This window comes from Pogonomyrmex barbatus, unplaced genomic scaffold (genome assembly GCF_055798465.1).
Source record: "Pogonomyrmex barbatus isolate J1 unplaced genomic scaffold, ASM5579846v1 scaffold5, whole genome shotgun sequence".
NCBI classification, from domain to species: Eukaryota; Metazoa; Arthropoda; class Insecta; order Hymenoptera; family Formicidae; genus Pogonomyrmex; species Pogonomyrmex barbatus.
In genome coordinates, this window is record NW_028297149.1 from 9,949,456 (window position 1) to 9,966,073 (window position 16,618).

The 16,618-nt window shown below is 36.1% G+C and overlaps 1 protein-coding gene across 3 annotated transcripts in view; it reads left to right on the forward strand.

Moving 5' to 3' along the window:
- Nucleotides 1-16,618, forward strand: part of Atet (ABC transporter expressed in trachea) — a 29,302-nt gene that overhangs the window by 1,416 nt on the left and 11,268 nt on the right. Inside the window, exons 1-2 of one of the 3 annotated variants that reach the window (XM_011639207.3) lie at nt 7,512-8,469; nt 12,901-13,067. In XM_011639207.3, coding sequence (XP_011637509.2) covers nt 12,910-13,067 — 158 coding nt within the window. In that variant the 5' untranslated portion in view covers nt 7,512-8,469; nt 12,901-12,909. Of the gene's footprint in view, nt 1-7,511; nt 8,470-12,884; nt 13,068-16,618 lie in introns of those variants that run through there. The other 2 variants (XM_089081640.1, XM_089081639.1) reach the window with 2 other exon arrangements.

The window sequence follows — 16,618 nt, forward strand, 5'->3', positions numbered from 1 at the left end:
AACAAACAGCTGTTGCCACCTTACGACAGGAATGACAGATCTCGATCTCTTCAACTTGCACTTCTGCTGGCTCAGATTTGACTCTTTCAACGCCGACAAGATGCTATTAAAAATCATTGATCGCGAGTAAATTGTCAAAACCATCAACAGAATCTCTTATCCTCGATTCTATCAACGTAGATTAATTTTAATCTCGGTTCAACTTACTCTTCATCTTTTTCTAGTTCTAAGAATTTTCTAATTCTAAGAAATAAAGTAAATCTATGTTGGTGGAATCGAGCATTAGAGATTCAAAGATAATTGAAGAGTATTATTAACATTGTCGACTGTCGTTATAAATTTTGTGACCTGACAAATATTTGAATAAGTACTTAGTTTACAATATTTTATTCATTTCTTTATTATTATTAGAACACATTAAGTGCCATTTAATGTTTATTTCTTTTTTAATAATTTTAATTCTTTATTTGATTTTTTTTTTATATGGGTTTTTTTAATATGAATTTATTAAGTTATATTTTCCTTTGATACATTCAACTATCAAATGAAACTAGACTCTCATATTTCATATAATCATTAAAAAAAATACAATTGAATATAAAAATACAAAAGAAAATTAAAATTAGTTGATTTAACATGCGGAAAATTGATTTTTTTATTCCATGCATATTTGATTTATCTCTTTTTATATTATTTAATTTATTCTGTAATGACGCGTACTTTCCATTAACATCACTTTAAATTTCTCTCGAAGCGATAAATTTGAATTATGAATAATAATAGAGCCATGATAGCATTTTAATCAAACGTTCCAGGCTAATATTTGTTTTTTAGGAATGCTTAGATTATCGCAATTCGATAAATCACATACTACTTTTTTCTTATTTGCTACGATTTTCACATACGTAATTATTAAAGTATAGATGAATTTTTTCTTTTTAATGAAGTTTATAATTCACTTTTGATAGAGATCTACATTAAGAATTGAATCAATAATTTTATACTGCATATTATACTCATTTTTATAAATTTAAATATGATTATTAGGAAATTGATATTAGAATTAAAAAAAAATTATGAGTAAAAAATAATCGGCATGTGCATAATTTAAACAATCAATTACAGATCAGTGAGTATATTCATTAAAAATATATAATATTTCATTACATAATTACACATTTTAATAGCTCCCGTTTTAGTAAAATCTACTACACATATAAAACTAGAATAAATGATGCACATAATGAGGCATTGTTTTAATATTGGAAAGAATAATGAGATACGTTTTTATAAATAGGATTATAAGAACGCAATAATGAGATGCTATATAGAATTTTATTTTTATGAAAAAGAATATTGCCTTAATCGAAAAATTTTTTTATTGACTATTTCTATTTTACAGGTTGAAGTTTCGAGTGCACTTGCACCGAACGATGCAATTGCCAATTTATCGCATGTTTATTACGTCGTTTGCACATAAGTGTTTTATCTGGCATTATTAATATGCGTAGATAATGATGTATATGTGATAATTACATGATGAATAATTAAACGTTACTCACGCGAGAGAACGCGCATAATAATATATTGCATACATTTATTGCAATAGAAGATTACGCATCGCAAATTATTTCTGTATATTTCTGTAGAAAAGTGACAAATACGGATTTTTGTCTCTTTTCTCGCAAAGTCTCAGATGAGTCTTGTAATTTATAAATATCCAAAAATTCTTATTACTTATTTACGCGCACGAGATTTTTATCACAGCGCATTACGAGGAATGTAAAATGTTGCTGTGGATAAAACATTTGATCTGCGTCTGTATCTTTCGTATATCGGTTGAAACAATGCTTCTGGGCTTACGTAATTATCAATACCGTGATGCAGAGTTATATCAACAGTGAGGGAGAGAGACCGTGCCAGGGACGTCTCGGCAGGATCTTTGTGTGTCTAACTCTTTGGAGTGGAACTCGTACTCTCCTTTCACGGTCCAAGTGTCACGGCGAGTGCGGCTGCACCGAGTGCAATTGCACCGAGCGCGTACGACGCCCCGTATAGCGCTGGCTCAACCTTGTCGGGACACGGTAGATTGCTGGTCGATGATGGCCGGGTCTATCCAGATATTCGGAATGGTCCGCGAACGAGCGCCTGCGGGATTCGGCCGATTCTTGCGAGTCTCTCCGAGAGAGAGAGCCATAAACGGATCTCGCGTTGTGTGTAAAACAATACGAAAACTCGCGGTCGAGAGGCTGGGCGCGAGGGTAAAATAAGGATCCCGGATAATTCACCTTCTTGTTTTAAAAACCTTACAAATAATAGATCTCTCTCGCACCCGAATCCTCCGATCGCGATGCGACCGGGCGCAGAATTCTCCGAATGAGAAATCGATGGCGGAAATTCGGAAATATCTCCCCGCGATACGATTGAGCGTCACAGTTTCCGAGAGTATCTCGATTCCCCGGCGGCATTTATAATTCACGGTGTAATTTATGAATTGATAATATCTCTCGAAGCAGCAGATGTTTCCCTTAATCTTCGAGAGTTAATTAATAGCGCACGTGACGTACGACGGGATGTCACGTGCAAGCCGCTGGTCAAAGCTCTTGCGTAAAACTCTCAGCGTGCGGTTTATTTTTGCGGAAATCGGCAATTTCGCGTGACTCGAAGCGAAAAAGCGAGAGAAAATCACGCGTACGTTTGTTTTGTGAAATGCGATGCGAGTGCGATCGGCCGCATGATCGAGAAAATCATTGCGGTGTATCTCTCCTCTCTTAGGTTTCTGTAAAAACTCCGCGTTCCTCGGAAATCGAGAGAGAAACGTTAGATTTGTGTAGCTTCGCGGCTCGCGATTCGCGAGAGGGAAGAGAAATAGGGAGGAGAACATCTGTATGGCTGTAGAACGAAAGGTGGCGGAGAAGTGCGGCGAGGGAGGTCGAGAAAAGTGATTCCGGCTGCGTTTTCTCGGCATAAAGGCGTAGCTGCTTTGTGCCGCAAATTGAAACCCTCGCTCTCCGCGAGTCGCTCGATTAGGAGGTAATTACGGGGATACCTATCGCGTTCCCGAGGGATTTTTTTTCAGCCGATTATGGAGAACGGAAGTGATTTGCGAAAAAGATTTGCGTTCAGGATGTGCGCTTAGCTCGGTTTCTCGGTGTACCGTGACAATGCCATGGTATATCAGTTATCGAGGCAGGGAGAAGGATAAACGATCGATCGAATTAAACGCTTTATTCAATTCTAATCTGTGCAAAATTGATGTCGTGTTCATCGTATGCTCTTCGTTTCAGCCAGGCGATTTCCAGCCGGAGAAGTTGGCGGAGAACGTTCGCATTTCGTGAAAGTATTCGAAGTAATCTCTCTCTCTCTTGACTTTAATTAATGCCATTTGCCGACAATTAACCGTTTCCGAGAAATAACGAAAATGAGCGCAAGTGAAAATTAACGAACGAGACAGCCGTCGCGATTCTCCTAATTTCGGTACATTTGACGTATTACAGCCGCAGCTTGCGCCTATTAAAATAATTTCTGTAGCACTGAACGTCAGACAAAACTTTACGACGTGCGGCAATCTTGCGGCATCTCTCTTGTGAGTCAACTTCGCTAAGCATGCACATCGCCTAGAGCACTTTATGCATCAGGACGAAGGTTTCCAATATATACACCACGCTCCTGGGAAACGTTTTTCAGGGAAAAACGCGAGAGAAAAGAGAAATGGACAGTTAACGAGCGTTCGCTTCTACTAAAAAGTATCAGAAAAGTGACTGAATAACAAAATGGCTACGACGACGCGAAATCAGAATAGCCGATATCCCGTACCTCGAGACGTGCTTTGTAAATTTGAAAAATTATTTCCTCGGAAACGCGTCACGCGCCTAATTTCCACGTTCCACATATTTTCACATCTACTTGGATTACGTGTGACGTGGAGATGTTCGATTAGAGAATTTTCGTGCGTGACTCCTAATGATAAACCGTCAGGAGCAGACGGCTCGATTACATAAAGCCTTGGCGTGCGAACGCATCTGTCTGTAATTGTAATTGCGATAGCGTCTCCGCACCGTACAACATCCTCGCGAGCATCCGTTGCTCGTTTCGCGCGAGCGAATCGATCCCTTTCGAAGCGCGTAATGCGTTCGACATCGCGTAATTGCGGAAAGCCTTTTCTATCATCTTCCGATATACAATGAGATCCATGTCGCGATTTGCCGCGGACAAAGATCGCCAGGCGTAACAATCGCGTTACGCTCGAAATCGAGGTCATTAGTCATGAAATCAGCATAGAGACTATCGCGACGGGTGCACGTGCACCGAGAACAACCGAGGATGACGCTTCCGGAGACCGCTGGCGGAAATGTATGTCAGATGACAGGGGCGGGGGGGAGGGAGGGGATCGCTACGTGAACTTGGATCTCTCGTCTGTAATCATACAGAGCTTCCTGACTCTCGGAATTCTAGAGAACCGAGGAACTAATCACATATGATTTCAAACAATCCGTGAATCATCCATGGAAAATCACGTCGCCGCTTACGTTCCAGCACTGTGCTTCTGGCGATACAGTTGATTAAAAGAGACACACAAAAAAATACAGAATGGGCTCTGAATACCAGAATAATTCTGATAGCACAAACAGGAAGAACTACCGTTCATCGCAAACCTTTTTGTCCGAGTATATAATTCACGATTGGAAAAAAATATATCTAATACTTAATATTATATTAAGAAATAAGATGTCATATTTTCGAAATATCGTTTGATATTTTAATTGAATTATTTTTTCTGAATTTATTTATTATAAATAATACAAATTTTGAAGAAAATTTTTGATATGTCTTTTTTTCGTATGGCGTTTTACAATGGTGCAGGGTCGATTATCGCTATTACTATATCGAGTTGTCTTTTATTTGATACGCATTAGTATTACGGATGTTGAGCCATAGTCAGGGATATGAATGATATCATTAGGTATTGTTACAATACAGGAATATCCGCGTTAGCTATCTCCACACGTGCGTCTGTCATCCTTATCAAGAAACACCTGAGGCTCTTGTGTCCGACATTCGTGCAAGTAGCTTTATTAACTCACTCGAAGGATCCTTGAGCTAATACCCCTTTGTTGAATAAAAAGGATTGTCAAATAGTTTACAAAGATCCTCTTAACAAACAACCGACTAAGAAAGTTCGCTCAAACTGCGACGTTTTCTACCTGCAATATTCACATGCTTCATTTTTTTTGTCGCTGTCAGATAAAAATTTTAAATAAAAATGATATATAAAATTATTACAATTTTGTGAAGAAATTTTAGCAAAAGTTATCGAAACATCGAGAAATAAAATCCTGATAACACAAGTCGCTTTGTAAAAATTTAGAATTTTTATTGATATTTTTTATTTAAATCGATTTTATCGATTCGTTGTAACGTAAAATTATACTTTTACGTTGACCTTTGTTTTCCTCGAGTAAAAAAGCTGCAGCGCAGATTTGTCAGTCGAGTATGCAAAGTGCCAATTTGGAAAACATGTGTTTTCTCGTCTTCGATTGACTAGCAATAATACGCTATATTAATGATAGACTCAAGGTTACACGATGGAGAATGTTATTCTTAACTACAGGTGCAAAGTTCGCCAGAAAGACGAATTTAAAATAGTAGCGTGTTCTGCGCAGCTCGAAGTAATAACATTACAAAAACCAAATGTCCAAGGTTCGGAAGTTCACATAAGATATCGGACGGTGAAATTCCCGGAAAGACTGGGATTACGGGGATTATGAACTGAACGGATAAACCGTGCTACAATAGGCCTTGCATTTTTCTTCTGTCAGGACAATCCACTTCCTAGAAATATCATCAGCGGTTTTCAAGCCGTGCGAACGCATTAATTCCCAACTATGTTTCGCGTGGAGGTAAAGAAATTATCATAAAATTTCAGATGTTTTCCGCATTTTCTAGTTCTTTGATCTATCAGAATGGTACGAAGGTAGAATAGATTTTGTCTCAATAAAATTGTTCAGATAGCTCTAGAATACACATCGTAAAAACTTGTCTTATGACACAATTATTTTAATAACTCTCAAATTATAAGAAAAGAATTTCCAAGAAGACTTTCCAAATATCAGGATAGAGGATACAATGAACTTTATTACATCCCATCAGAATATATTTGTCTTGCAATTATTGTTTAACTGTTCGGGATAACTTTCAAAGGGCTCGCCAAATTCCATACTCCAATTACGCAAATTACATGAAACAACCCTAATTATTGATAAAAAAAAAAAAAAAAAACGTGCCAATATACTAAATAACGGAATGGACCATAGCGTGCGTGGCGAAACGACACTTGCATCAGACTCCGAACCCAAACTTCGATCTTCATTCACGAGTGCAAGTGTCCGACTCCAGTCTCTGTTTTTCCACATTCCTCTCTCTTATGAACGGGTTGTATCTCTTCGTCGCGCTTGTGGGATGCCAGGCGAACAGCCTTTGGTCTCTCGTCCTCGGTGCGGCCGTACCCGCGTCGGTGCAACCGCACTGGATACCACACCAGCGAGTTCAGTGCTAGAGTATCGACCCACGGCATGTGGTGGCTCATTCTCCTTTCTCCTTCGTTCCTTCCTTTCCTCCTCGCTCGCACGAGGAATTACAGTTCCCTCTCCTATTTTCTACCGTCGTTTCCCCTCGATCTGCCTGCGCTCTTCGTCATGCTCTCCTAGAGTACACTCCGTCGGGCTACCCTAAGGTCGATACTCGAGTGAACGTGCATGGGAATTCCGCCTGTGTGGTGCGACCTCGCTTTGTTGTACATGCGCGATGATCAATGGTGTACAACGAGGAAGAGTCACCCTGTTCAGGTTCACTTTAAAGAGCCAGGAGACTTAGATTCAGGCGCCAATAATAAATCGTCGAATGATGATTACTTCTATCTTGCTTCTGTATTACTTCATTTATTTTTATGGATAAACCCAGCGGGTATCTTCACTTTTTATCATTTAGCTTAAATGATATTTTACACCTTTTTTTTTTACACAGTCATTTGAGCTAGTTCTGACTAAGTCTGCTTAAATCTGTACGTGTCATTATCCTGAATCATCTAGTTAGCAGGAAGTATGTTATAGGAATTTTATAGACACGTTTTCTCTCTTTTGTAACATGAAGATAAAGAAAATTCCCATTCAATTCAGTGATGTCATGAATAATAAATTATAAAAAAATCCGAAATTTGATATCAAAAACTGACATTGAGTTTTTAATACGATATATAACAAGATTAATCGTTCTTGTTCTTCGAAATGAGAAACAGTGAATTTAATTGTTGTAAAACGCAATTAAATTCACCGTCAAACTCAATTAAGTTAAATATACTCGGTAGTTACTAAATGTCGATTAAATTAATTGTAATGATCTTTCATCGTCTAAAGTACATATTTACGATGAACATTTTACGATGAATGTTTCAACAACCAGGACAAGGACTATCCTTGACTTTAGCACGTGATAACGATAAGTAAGATGCAAAATCTGTAGAATAAAATAAATATTCCCGAGACCGAATCAGGAAACTGGGAGCAAAAACAACTAGAAAAGCTATAAATCTTTTTCCTTGAGGAAGATTAATAAAACTTGTGTATCAAGTATCAGCAAATCGCACTGAATAAATGAGAAACTGCTTTTTTACAGATTCAAAATAAAATGAAACAAATAATATCGCATGATTAATACGTCCTATATTTTTCCACGTTTGGTGCGTTTTTCTTGGACACGACTTTTTCGCAATTCTTGTATACGCATTCGTCAGAAATCATTTCTCCGTAGGAGGAAGAAAAACATCGGGGGTATGCAGCTAACGTTGGAAACAAGTGAGTTTTCTCGTTGTCATAATCGACGACAAAGAAAATGGAGAAGTTAGAGCGGTGTAACGACGCACCGTCCGACGTCCCTGGACCCTGCCACTCTCAGGCTCGACCCACTCCGTCGTCGGTAGAGGATGGAGGTGGAACGGAGGTGCACACCTCGACAGCTGATCGCGGTGGTGCGTCGCGGCGAGATTGGCGCTCTCCCTGCGTTCAGTTGCAGTGCGCGTTGTGGATCCGCTCGGTGCGTCCGCTCCGATCCGACAGAATCGATCACCGGAGGATCACCTGAGTGCAACCTTGTGCGTTCGCGGATCGATCGATCCTGAACGACATCCGGAGACTGTTCCGGAAATGAATGCGACGTTACGGACGCAGTGGTGACGGTGCGCCAGTAACCGGACGACACGAGGAGGTCGAATCGCGGGGTGGAATTTTGGCGGTACCGTGGCGAGGACCAGAGTGGTGATCCGGTACCTGTGGTAACTCTTCGTACCTGAGAGACACTTCCGCTTCTAGCGATCCGCTTGAGAAAACGAGTCTGACAAACCGAGGATGCGAAACGTCATCGCCGTGATATGAATCCGGACGTCGCGGCGGTAGCTGAACTCACTTTTGTCCGAGGGTGAGTTGTTCTTGTTAGTGTCGATTAATGCGCGCGTGGGACGGACGTGTAACCACCTCGGTGGCTCTTCAACCACCCTTGCTAACTGTGCGTCATGGACATTAGCCGATCTATCCCACGTCCGTTACGTGGTAATCAATTATGGTTTACAGGGGAGAAATTAACTTATTCGAGTGCAGTGGTCCTCGCGCACTTCGTTACTGCTTCAGTTAATTAATTAGAGCTATATGCGAAGCGATAGGAATATACCGTGACGCGCTGCGAAATCAAACTTCGCGTAACGACTGACGTTAACGCACTGATCGCGTACTAACGCACCCTTCATCGGGTCATCGACATATTATTTCCCCGGCCTCTATCGATGGTTTTTTTTATCGTTAGATTTTTATTTTGCGATTTATGGTGCCTCCGTCTCTCGTTCTCCACAATTTGATGAACGGATGAGGGTCTACGAATCTCGTAACTTGCACGCGGAGAAAATTGCTTTTTGGTTGCTTGCACCAAAATTCTGTTTAAAAATAAACGAAAACAGAAATTCCGATTGAAATTATCAGATTTCTGTCTCGATTAATCAGAAATTTTGTTATTTTAAATAATGTGAAGAAAGAGCATATAAGCCAAGCTAGGTGTACGTGCTAAGTATATATTTATAAAAAATTATAAACTGAACAATATGTTAAAAAAAAACAAACGTTTTGACTTGTATAGGTTTGTTAGGTCATTCTCAATATTTAATAAATATACCGTAAATTTGATATGTCACGTTCATCACGCATCAATAAATAAATTAATATAAGATAATATTCTTGTTATTTGAAATTGAATTCTGATAACTTCAACCGGAACTTCCGATTTGTTCATTTTTCAACAGAATTTTGATCCAACCAACCGAACTACTTTTTCCGTGTTATAAATTATTCTGAAGTAACCGATATAGTGTGAAGACAATCATTTCTATACGCAACTCTATAAACGCAATCATTTCATCTCTTATGTCCGCGATATTATTTGCGGTACACGGAAGAGTCTTTACTAGAGACACGTGTTACGGCAGGCTATTTTTAATAGCTGCGTTTGTCATATGGTTGTGATTTTGCTATATGACCTTTGCAGATCTATTTAAAGAGACGTTTAGGGATAGTTTGTTAAAATAAAATTTCTAACGCTATTATCGTGTCACGCAGGATGGAACAAGGATCTCCTCTGTTCGGTAACGGCCAGCTCGGACGTCTCTAGAGCTAGAATCGAGATTGTGATGCGGGTCGCTTAATAAATGCCTTGAGAGCAACATCAATAGGACGGCCGTATTGCGATAAGAGAATTACATTGAGTACGTGTCGCTTTTAAAGAGGATTTGCATATATCAATCGATCGGTTGCATTTCCGCCCGAAAAATCGTTGTTCATTGCTGCACGATATTCGTGTATTTTTATTTTTCAAATTTAAAAAGAGACTCGATAGAGATTCTGTTTAATTAAGTACTTTACAGAACGAGAGAAAGAAGTGAAATATAAATCCAGATATTTATTAAATCATGAAGAGAGTTTTGACTATTTAAAGATAGTTTTATTAATTAAAGATAGTTTTTTTTCATTTATGAATTAACACGTCCTATAAAATACTTACAAATAGGATGTCGAATTTGACATCATAAGAGTAGCGAAAGGTGTCTCAGAATTATTTAATTAATCGAGTTAAAAACTAAAAGAGGAATCCTTTATCTAATTGAATTATTCTTTCACATAAGACAATAGGGCAATTAGGGCGTTTTTTCTGTCTCACCTGAATTGAAATTTTATCGATTGGAGTGCTGCCAGGATAAACTCATCGCAATTATCACTGCAATTGATATAACTTACCGCAATTATCACTGCAATTGATATGGGAAAATGAGTTTTACGTAGCTAAGCACACCTCGCCTCAGGAGTCGAAAATTAAACTTAATGTTGTATTCAGAGCTACATGGAAGAGCTCCCTTTTTCGTATATTCCGTGGCGATTGCGAGATACCTTATCGGACTTGCAGAATTGACTCTATTGTGAGCAGAGCGCTTAATTAACGAGAACTCAGCATGACCGAGCGTCTATTGCCTTTGAGGCTGATCGGGATGTTTAGGTTGTTCAAACAAAGAGGATCGTCCGATGGCCAACCGATTGTGGGACGTCGCCCTGGAATAATAAAACCAAGCGATCTCGTCTCAGTCGATGTCCCGGGTTGCTGACACAGGCGAATATGGCAAAGACGGAAACGGCAAAGCGAGTACGCTGTTACATCATATCGCGATGTGCAATTGCGCTCGTCGTGTATCACAAACACGCGACCGGCGTAATTTCTGACACGTGCACGTCCTGCAAAAACAGAGGATGCATCATGGCGGTGATCCCCAATGGCCGGAACAGCTGATCTTCAATTTTCGAGATTTTGACGTGAGAGAGGCGCGGAAGCTGTATCTGCGGGATTCTATGTACATAAACGGGAGATATGCTCTGAATTATGTCATATCGAACGGTGCTGAGTTAATTCTTTCCAGAATCCTCGATGCTCAAATTTGGACCTCTTCCCCTTCTTCTTTCCTTTCTTTATTTTTTTTGATTATATTTTTTTGATTAATTAGTAAATGATTTTATTTCTTTATTGTACTTTTAAATAAATAAATCTGATTATCTCTAATTCTTTTAATTAATAATAAATATTAAAATGTTTATAAAAAAATAAGGAAGAGGATTATTTGTTTTTTCGTACATCTCTTTGCTTTTTATATGCGTGACATGGTTCTTTTCTTTATTTATTTTTCTTTTAATCGGCTATATATGATAATCTCTTCTTATCAAGAGAAGCAAAATTTGAAAGTTCATATCAATAACAAAGTCTCTCTTCCTGAAAAGGAAAAGCATCACGACAATAATAACAGTAAGATTTTATCAATTTCTTAAAAGATGAGCAAATTTTTAGGAAATCGTAATGTTTACCAAACATTGTAATGGCGCAAATAGCGATTATATAATAGCGACTTACTTTCTCGAGCGTCACTATTTTTTTTCGTTTTTTTTTCGTTTCATCTGTATTGCTTACAACATGCTTTCGCAATGTTTGCAATGTTGAATTATATTATGTTGATAAATAGTTTACAATTGAATTATAGCATATGTTGATCGTGTTCATATTAATATCATACTTGTAAGTCAATTATAGAGATATTAAGAAAACTGCGATCTGTCTAGTGGAACAGCAATATTCTTCTCTTTCTTCTAGCTAAAAGCAAGTTTATCCAAAACGCGGCTGCTTGTTGCATCAAGAATGTAACTGAGGAAGCTTCTTAGCTCTATTTTTCCCTACTGATTCATATGATAATTCGTAAGATACACCGACAATGAGTGAACTTGGCTACCGAAATTTCTTTGTTCGAAAGTAACTGTGAGATCTCGCGTATTGCGATAACAATGTGATAAGATATTTTTCCTGGTTTAGTAATATCGTAAATTTTGTAACAACACAATAGATAAGATAGTTACTGCGATCTTCGCATATGTTTTGTTGCTCTTTAATCTACATATGTGAGTGTATTCCACGTGTACATTATTCTGATAGATGCACGTGTTTGCAGATTAGTACAATATATAACGTTTCGCATATAACGTTTCACTTGAATGAACGCGATCACAAAGCGTATAAAATCGATAAATTATTACTTTGTCGTTTACGTTAAATTTGCAAATGTAAAAGAATGTTTTAATAATCTATTTTAGAATAATTCTACTATCATTGTGACCTCTTTTTTTTTGAAAAAAAAAAAAAAAAAAATTATTTTTTGTAAATTTTACTTCTCTTCTATGTGGAAATATAAAATGGAGAATTTATTATATCTATCACATGTTTAATATCACGTAACTCAACAAATGTCGCCACAAAGTCTAGAACGCAATCTAAAACAAGGAACTCCGATTCTATGTACATATTGTGTCTAATAATGTCGAATCCGAGGGGCTTCGAAAACTTCCTAGAGACTATTCTCAATCGACTGGTTTTATATTATTGATGCCTTCCATTTTATCCGCCTTAAAAATTTTTCGATAATACCGGAATACACGATGCGGCAATGATAGCATGCGTCACGGCATATTTTATTAACCGTATAACAATAAGACGAACAGAAAACGTCCCTTCTGATGGAGACACGACACGATTCTTGGACCGCAAAATGCTCCGACAGTTCTGAACCATTACTTTAAGTGCACGAGATATTGTAATAGAATTTCAAGTATTACATACTGTCTAACTATTCCCAACGTGTCTTTGATAGCTTAGATTTGTTTGTAAATGCACTTTCGAGTATCATTAGATCTTAAAAACAATCGAGTGTAAAAATAAATTTGTTACTTTCTTAGAGCAATGAAAAATTATTCTAACTTGTAAATATATTTTTTTTTTCAGCACGATTGGATGATGGCTGATTTAAAGAATCTCACCCTGGGCAGCAGCGGAGCATCCAGGTACAGCGGGGATGAACAGGTGCAGTTTATCCCAGGTGGGAGCCAGGTGACGATCAGATCACCCCCTCCCTCCTTACATTTGGAAAACCTTAACAATGCGGTCCATAGGTAAGAATAATTTATTATTATAACTATTTAATTTATTATTATAACTATTTACAATTATTGCTTTGCGTGTTATTTTTACAATTCAAGCTTTAATTTGAAACAACGAATTAAGAAAAGATTATAAATTATTGCAAGTAAAAATAGAAATAATTTATTGATTTCAATTTGCATATTGCAACGATCAGTTTATCGTAAAAAACAATATATATAATTCAGTTTTAAAAGAGACACGCAAAGCCGAATCGAATGTCTCTGTTGACTTTTTCCGCGATCAGCTAAAGATAAAATTATTTATGCATTAAAATATTAGTTGAGTGAAGATTAATAAAGTCAATTATAAATATTCAAGCATAAATCATTTATAAATATATTCAAGTATAATTTTAAATTGCAAACGATATTATGTTCAATTTTATAATAAAATAAAAGAAAAACTATATGATAATAATCAATGAGCGATAAAAATTAATATAATCAAGTTATAAAAACACAATATATGTTAAAAATAGAAGAGTGATTAGTATGCATTGAAAATTGTTTCAAGAATTATAACACCTCATTTTTGCGCAATTTATAATTCGATTTTGAAAAATTATTTTCTTAAAAGCATATATTTATATTAATAACGTATAATTCTCTTAAATGAAAGATAATCATAAATAAGTATCACATATATACATTTATTTTGTTTTAATACATAATTATAATAAAATACAAAATGAAATGTGCACAATATCAGAATATTATTCATCATTAGTAAGCACTATTGAATTAAAGGGCTAAACTTAGACTGAGATAAATGCGTACATTAGATTACTCGTGTTGTAAGATAATTGAATAATAAATGAAAATACATTGGATTTTCTATGCGAAAATATACATGAAAAATGCGGAAAAAGGAATAAGGAATGTCTCGCAAATGATTATAAAAATCTTTGTTTATAAGCGATCAAATTTCGACAGAGTTAGAGTATATAATATACGTACAATATCACGCTATAGACTTTTTTAACGTACATATTTGATTAATGACAAAAAATTAAAAAAACCATGATTGATGAAAGTAATAATTCCATAGTAAATAATAATCATAAAATTGAAATAATAAAGATTGCCTTATGATTTATTTTATTTGTGGCTACACATAATTTTTGAACTTTTATGGTTTCTACTAAAATTTTAATTCTTATTGAATTCTAATTCTCATTAAATAAATCAAAATTATTACTGATACATCATAAATATCTGTTAATTGTGAAGCTAAAGGAAAAATGATGACGTGTTCCAATAAGGAGTTTTATATTGTTCTCCTACGCGGTATAAAACAGTACTTAGAAGAAGGTCTTCCGATTACCTCGAACTCTACTAGGTAGCTTTCGTTTCTGATCTCAAGAAAAGGAAATCTAGTTTCTTCGTCCTCGAAGTGTGAATGCAAACCGTTTATAATCTGCTGTTAGCATTTTATAATACTTTTACTTACGATATTGATTTATACTTAATACTACTTTATAATCTACTTAAAGAAATTTTGCATATGTTTAGTATATATAAAATTGATTAATCATCTTACAATTGTTAAAAACCTCATATTTAATTAATTAATAAAAATATCTCATAATTAATATAAATTATAATTGAACGCATATTATATATATGTTCAGAAATCTTAATTAATTATATTAAATCTATCGTATCTGATGAAAAAACGAATTTGTTAAGAAACTTGAATTCATAAAGTAATTATTTTTTCTTGTTGTTTATAAAACAATTTTTAATTTTTATTCTAAATTTATCCAAGCTTGTAACTAATGAATTTAATAGTCATGTTAAGATTAAGTTTAATTTGCCGTCTTCACTTGGTCTTTATCGTAATCTTAAGATTTATCAAGCTATCAAGTGTGAATTCATTGTATATAAGCCAGAATTTACTCGTGCGTCATGGAGAATTATAAATAAAGAGGGAGAGAATACGATCCTCGAATTACACGCGAACCTTCCCTATAGATATTAAGGTCTAAAAGGGATTTCAAGGCCCTTCGATCGTACTTTTCTCAAGGCTTGTCCTTAAATCGGGCTTTGAATTTAATCCCTAAAAATAACATTCAATTCGTGTGCTAAAGTGTAGAGTGAATGCTTCATTGTAAAGTGATGTAAGTAGACGTAACTTACGACGTAACGTCTACAGGCAATTTCTTCCCGAACTGCGTGTCAATGCAAGTAAATTTGTTATTGTTGAAGTTAATGATACTCGGGAAAATTTGTTGTGATATAAATGATTCATTTTCAGATATGAGAATAATTAACAAGATTTATTATTATTACGAAAAAACTATGTAATTAATTTCAATGTTACATCTCATAAAAGGAGAAAATTTTTTAATAATAAGTTCATCTTTTTCACGTCAAAGGAAAATCATTAGATACATAATAAAAGTGGAACACTTGTGGATGTTCTGTATCAAAGAATTATCGAAGAACTATATTGCCTAACAATCGATACTAATTGTTTCGTACACACGATCACGGTCAAGGTTTTTGACCTCGCGAAAGCTTCGATCAAGCATTCCCCGAACTTAGGCATTCCCCGAGACCGAAGAATGCGGGACTTGCAAACACGCAGTTCAAGTTTTACCTGTGACTTCAATCGTACAGTTTCCTAAAAGTAAACATCTATGTAATGTATGTGTGTGTGTGTGTGTGTGTGTGTGTGTGTGTGTGTGTGTGTGTGTGTGTGTGTGTGTGTGTGTGTGTGTGTGTGTGTGTGGTGTGTGTGTGTGTGGTGTGGGGTGTGTGTGTGTGTGTGTGTGTGTGTGTGTGTGTGTGTGTGTGTGTGTGTGTGTGTGTGTGTGTGTGTGTGTGTATGAGTCGCGAAATACAGTCGGCTTCTGTGACTCTCTGACTCATCGCTTGGACAAAGACGGGTCTCCTTTGTGCGATTCACCCGATGACTCCTTCGAGTCAATCGAACGAGTAAAAAGATTGTACATCTCCATATTACTGCGTACGTGCTTTCATCGTATTTCGACGCGGCAAAGTTAACAAAACTAGTTCATAGTAATATTTTAAAAGAAATATATATCTATCTTTTGAGACAGCGAATTATGACGAGACAGATCAACACAGCAGGTATCGTGTAAATTTTTGTGTAAATTTTTGTCATTTTTGTGTAAATTTTTGTGTAAATTTTTGTGTAAATTTTGGTTAGGTGTCAGCTGATTCGTATCGATTGTTCGACGATTCGTTTTTGTCGTGTAACGACAAGGCGAACAATGATTACGCACATTGGATCCCGATTAGAGCGCAATTGTTGTCAGCACCTATTATTTCACGGTGATTCGAATTCAGAAAACCGAACAAGATAACCGAACAATATATATATATATATATATATATATATATATATATATATATATATATATATCGTAAATCGCAAATAAGAGATGCTGACAGTTCATAAAAATATACATTCTTAAACATTACATACATTCTTTCACAAAAATATATATTCTTCAAAAATGTATACTCTGAAGAAATGAATAAACGAATTAAAA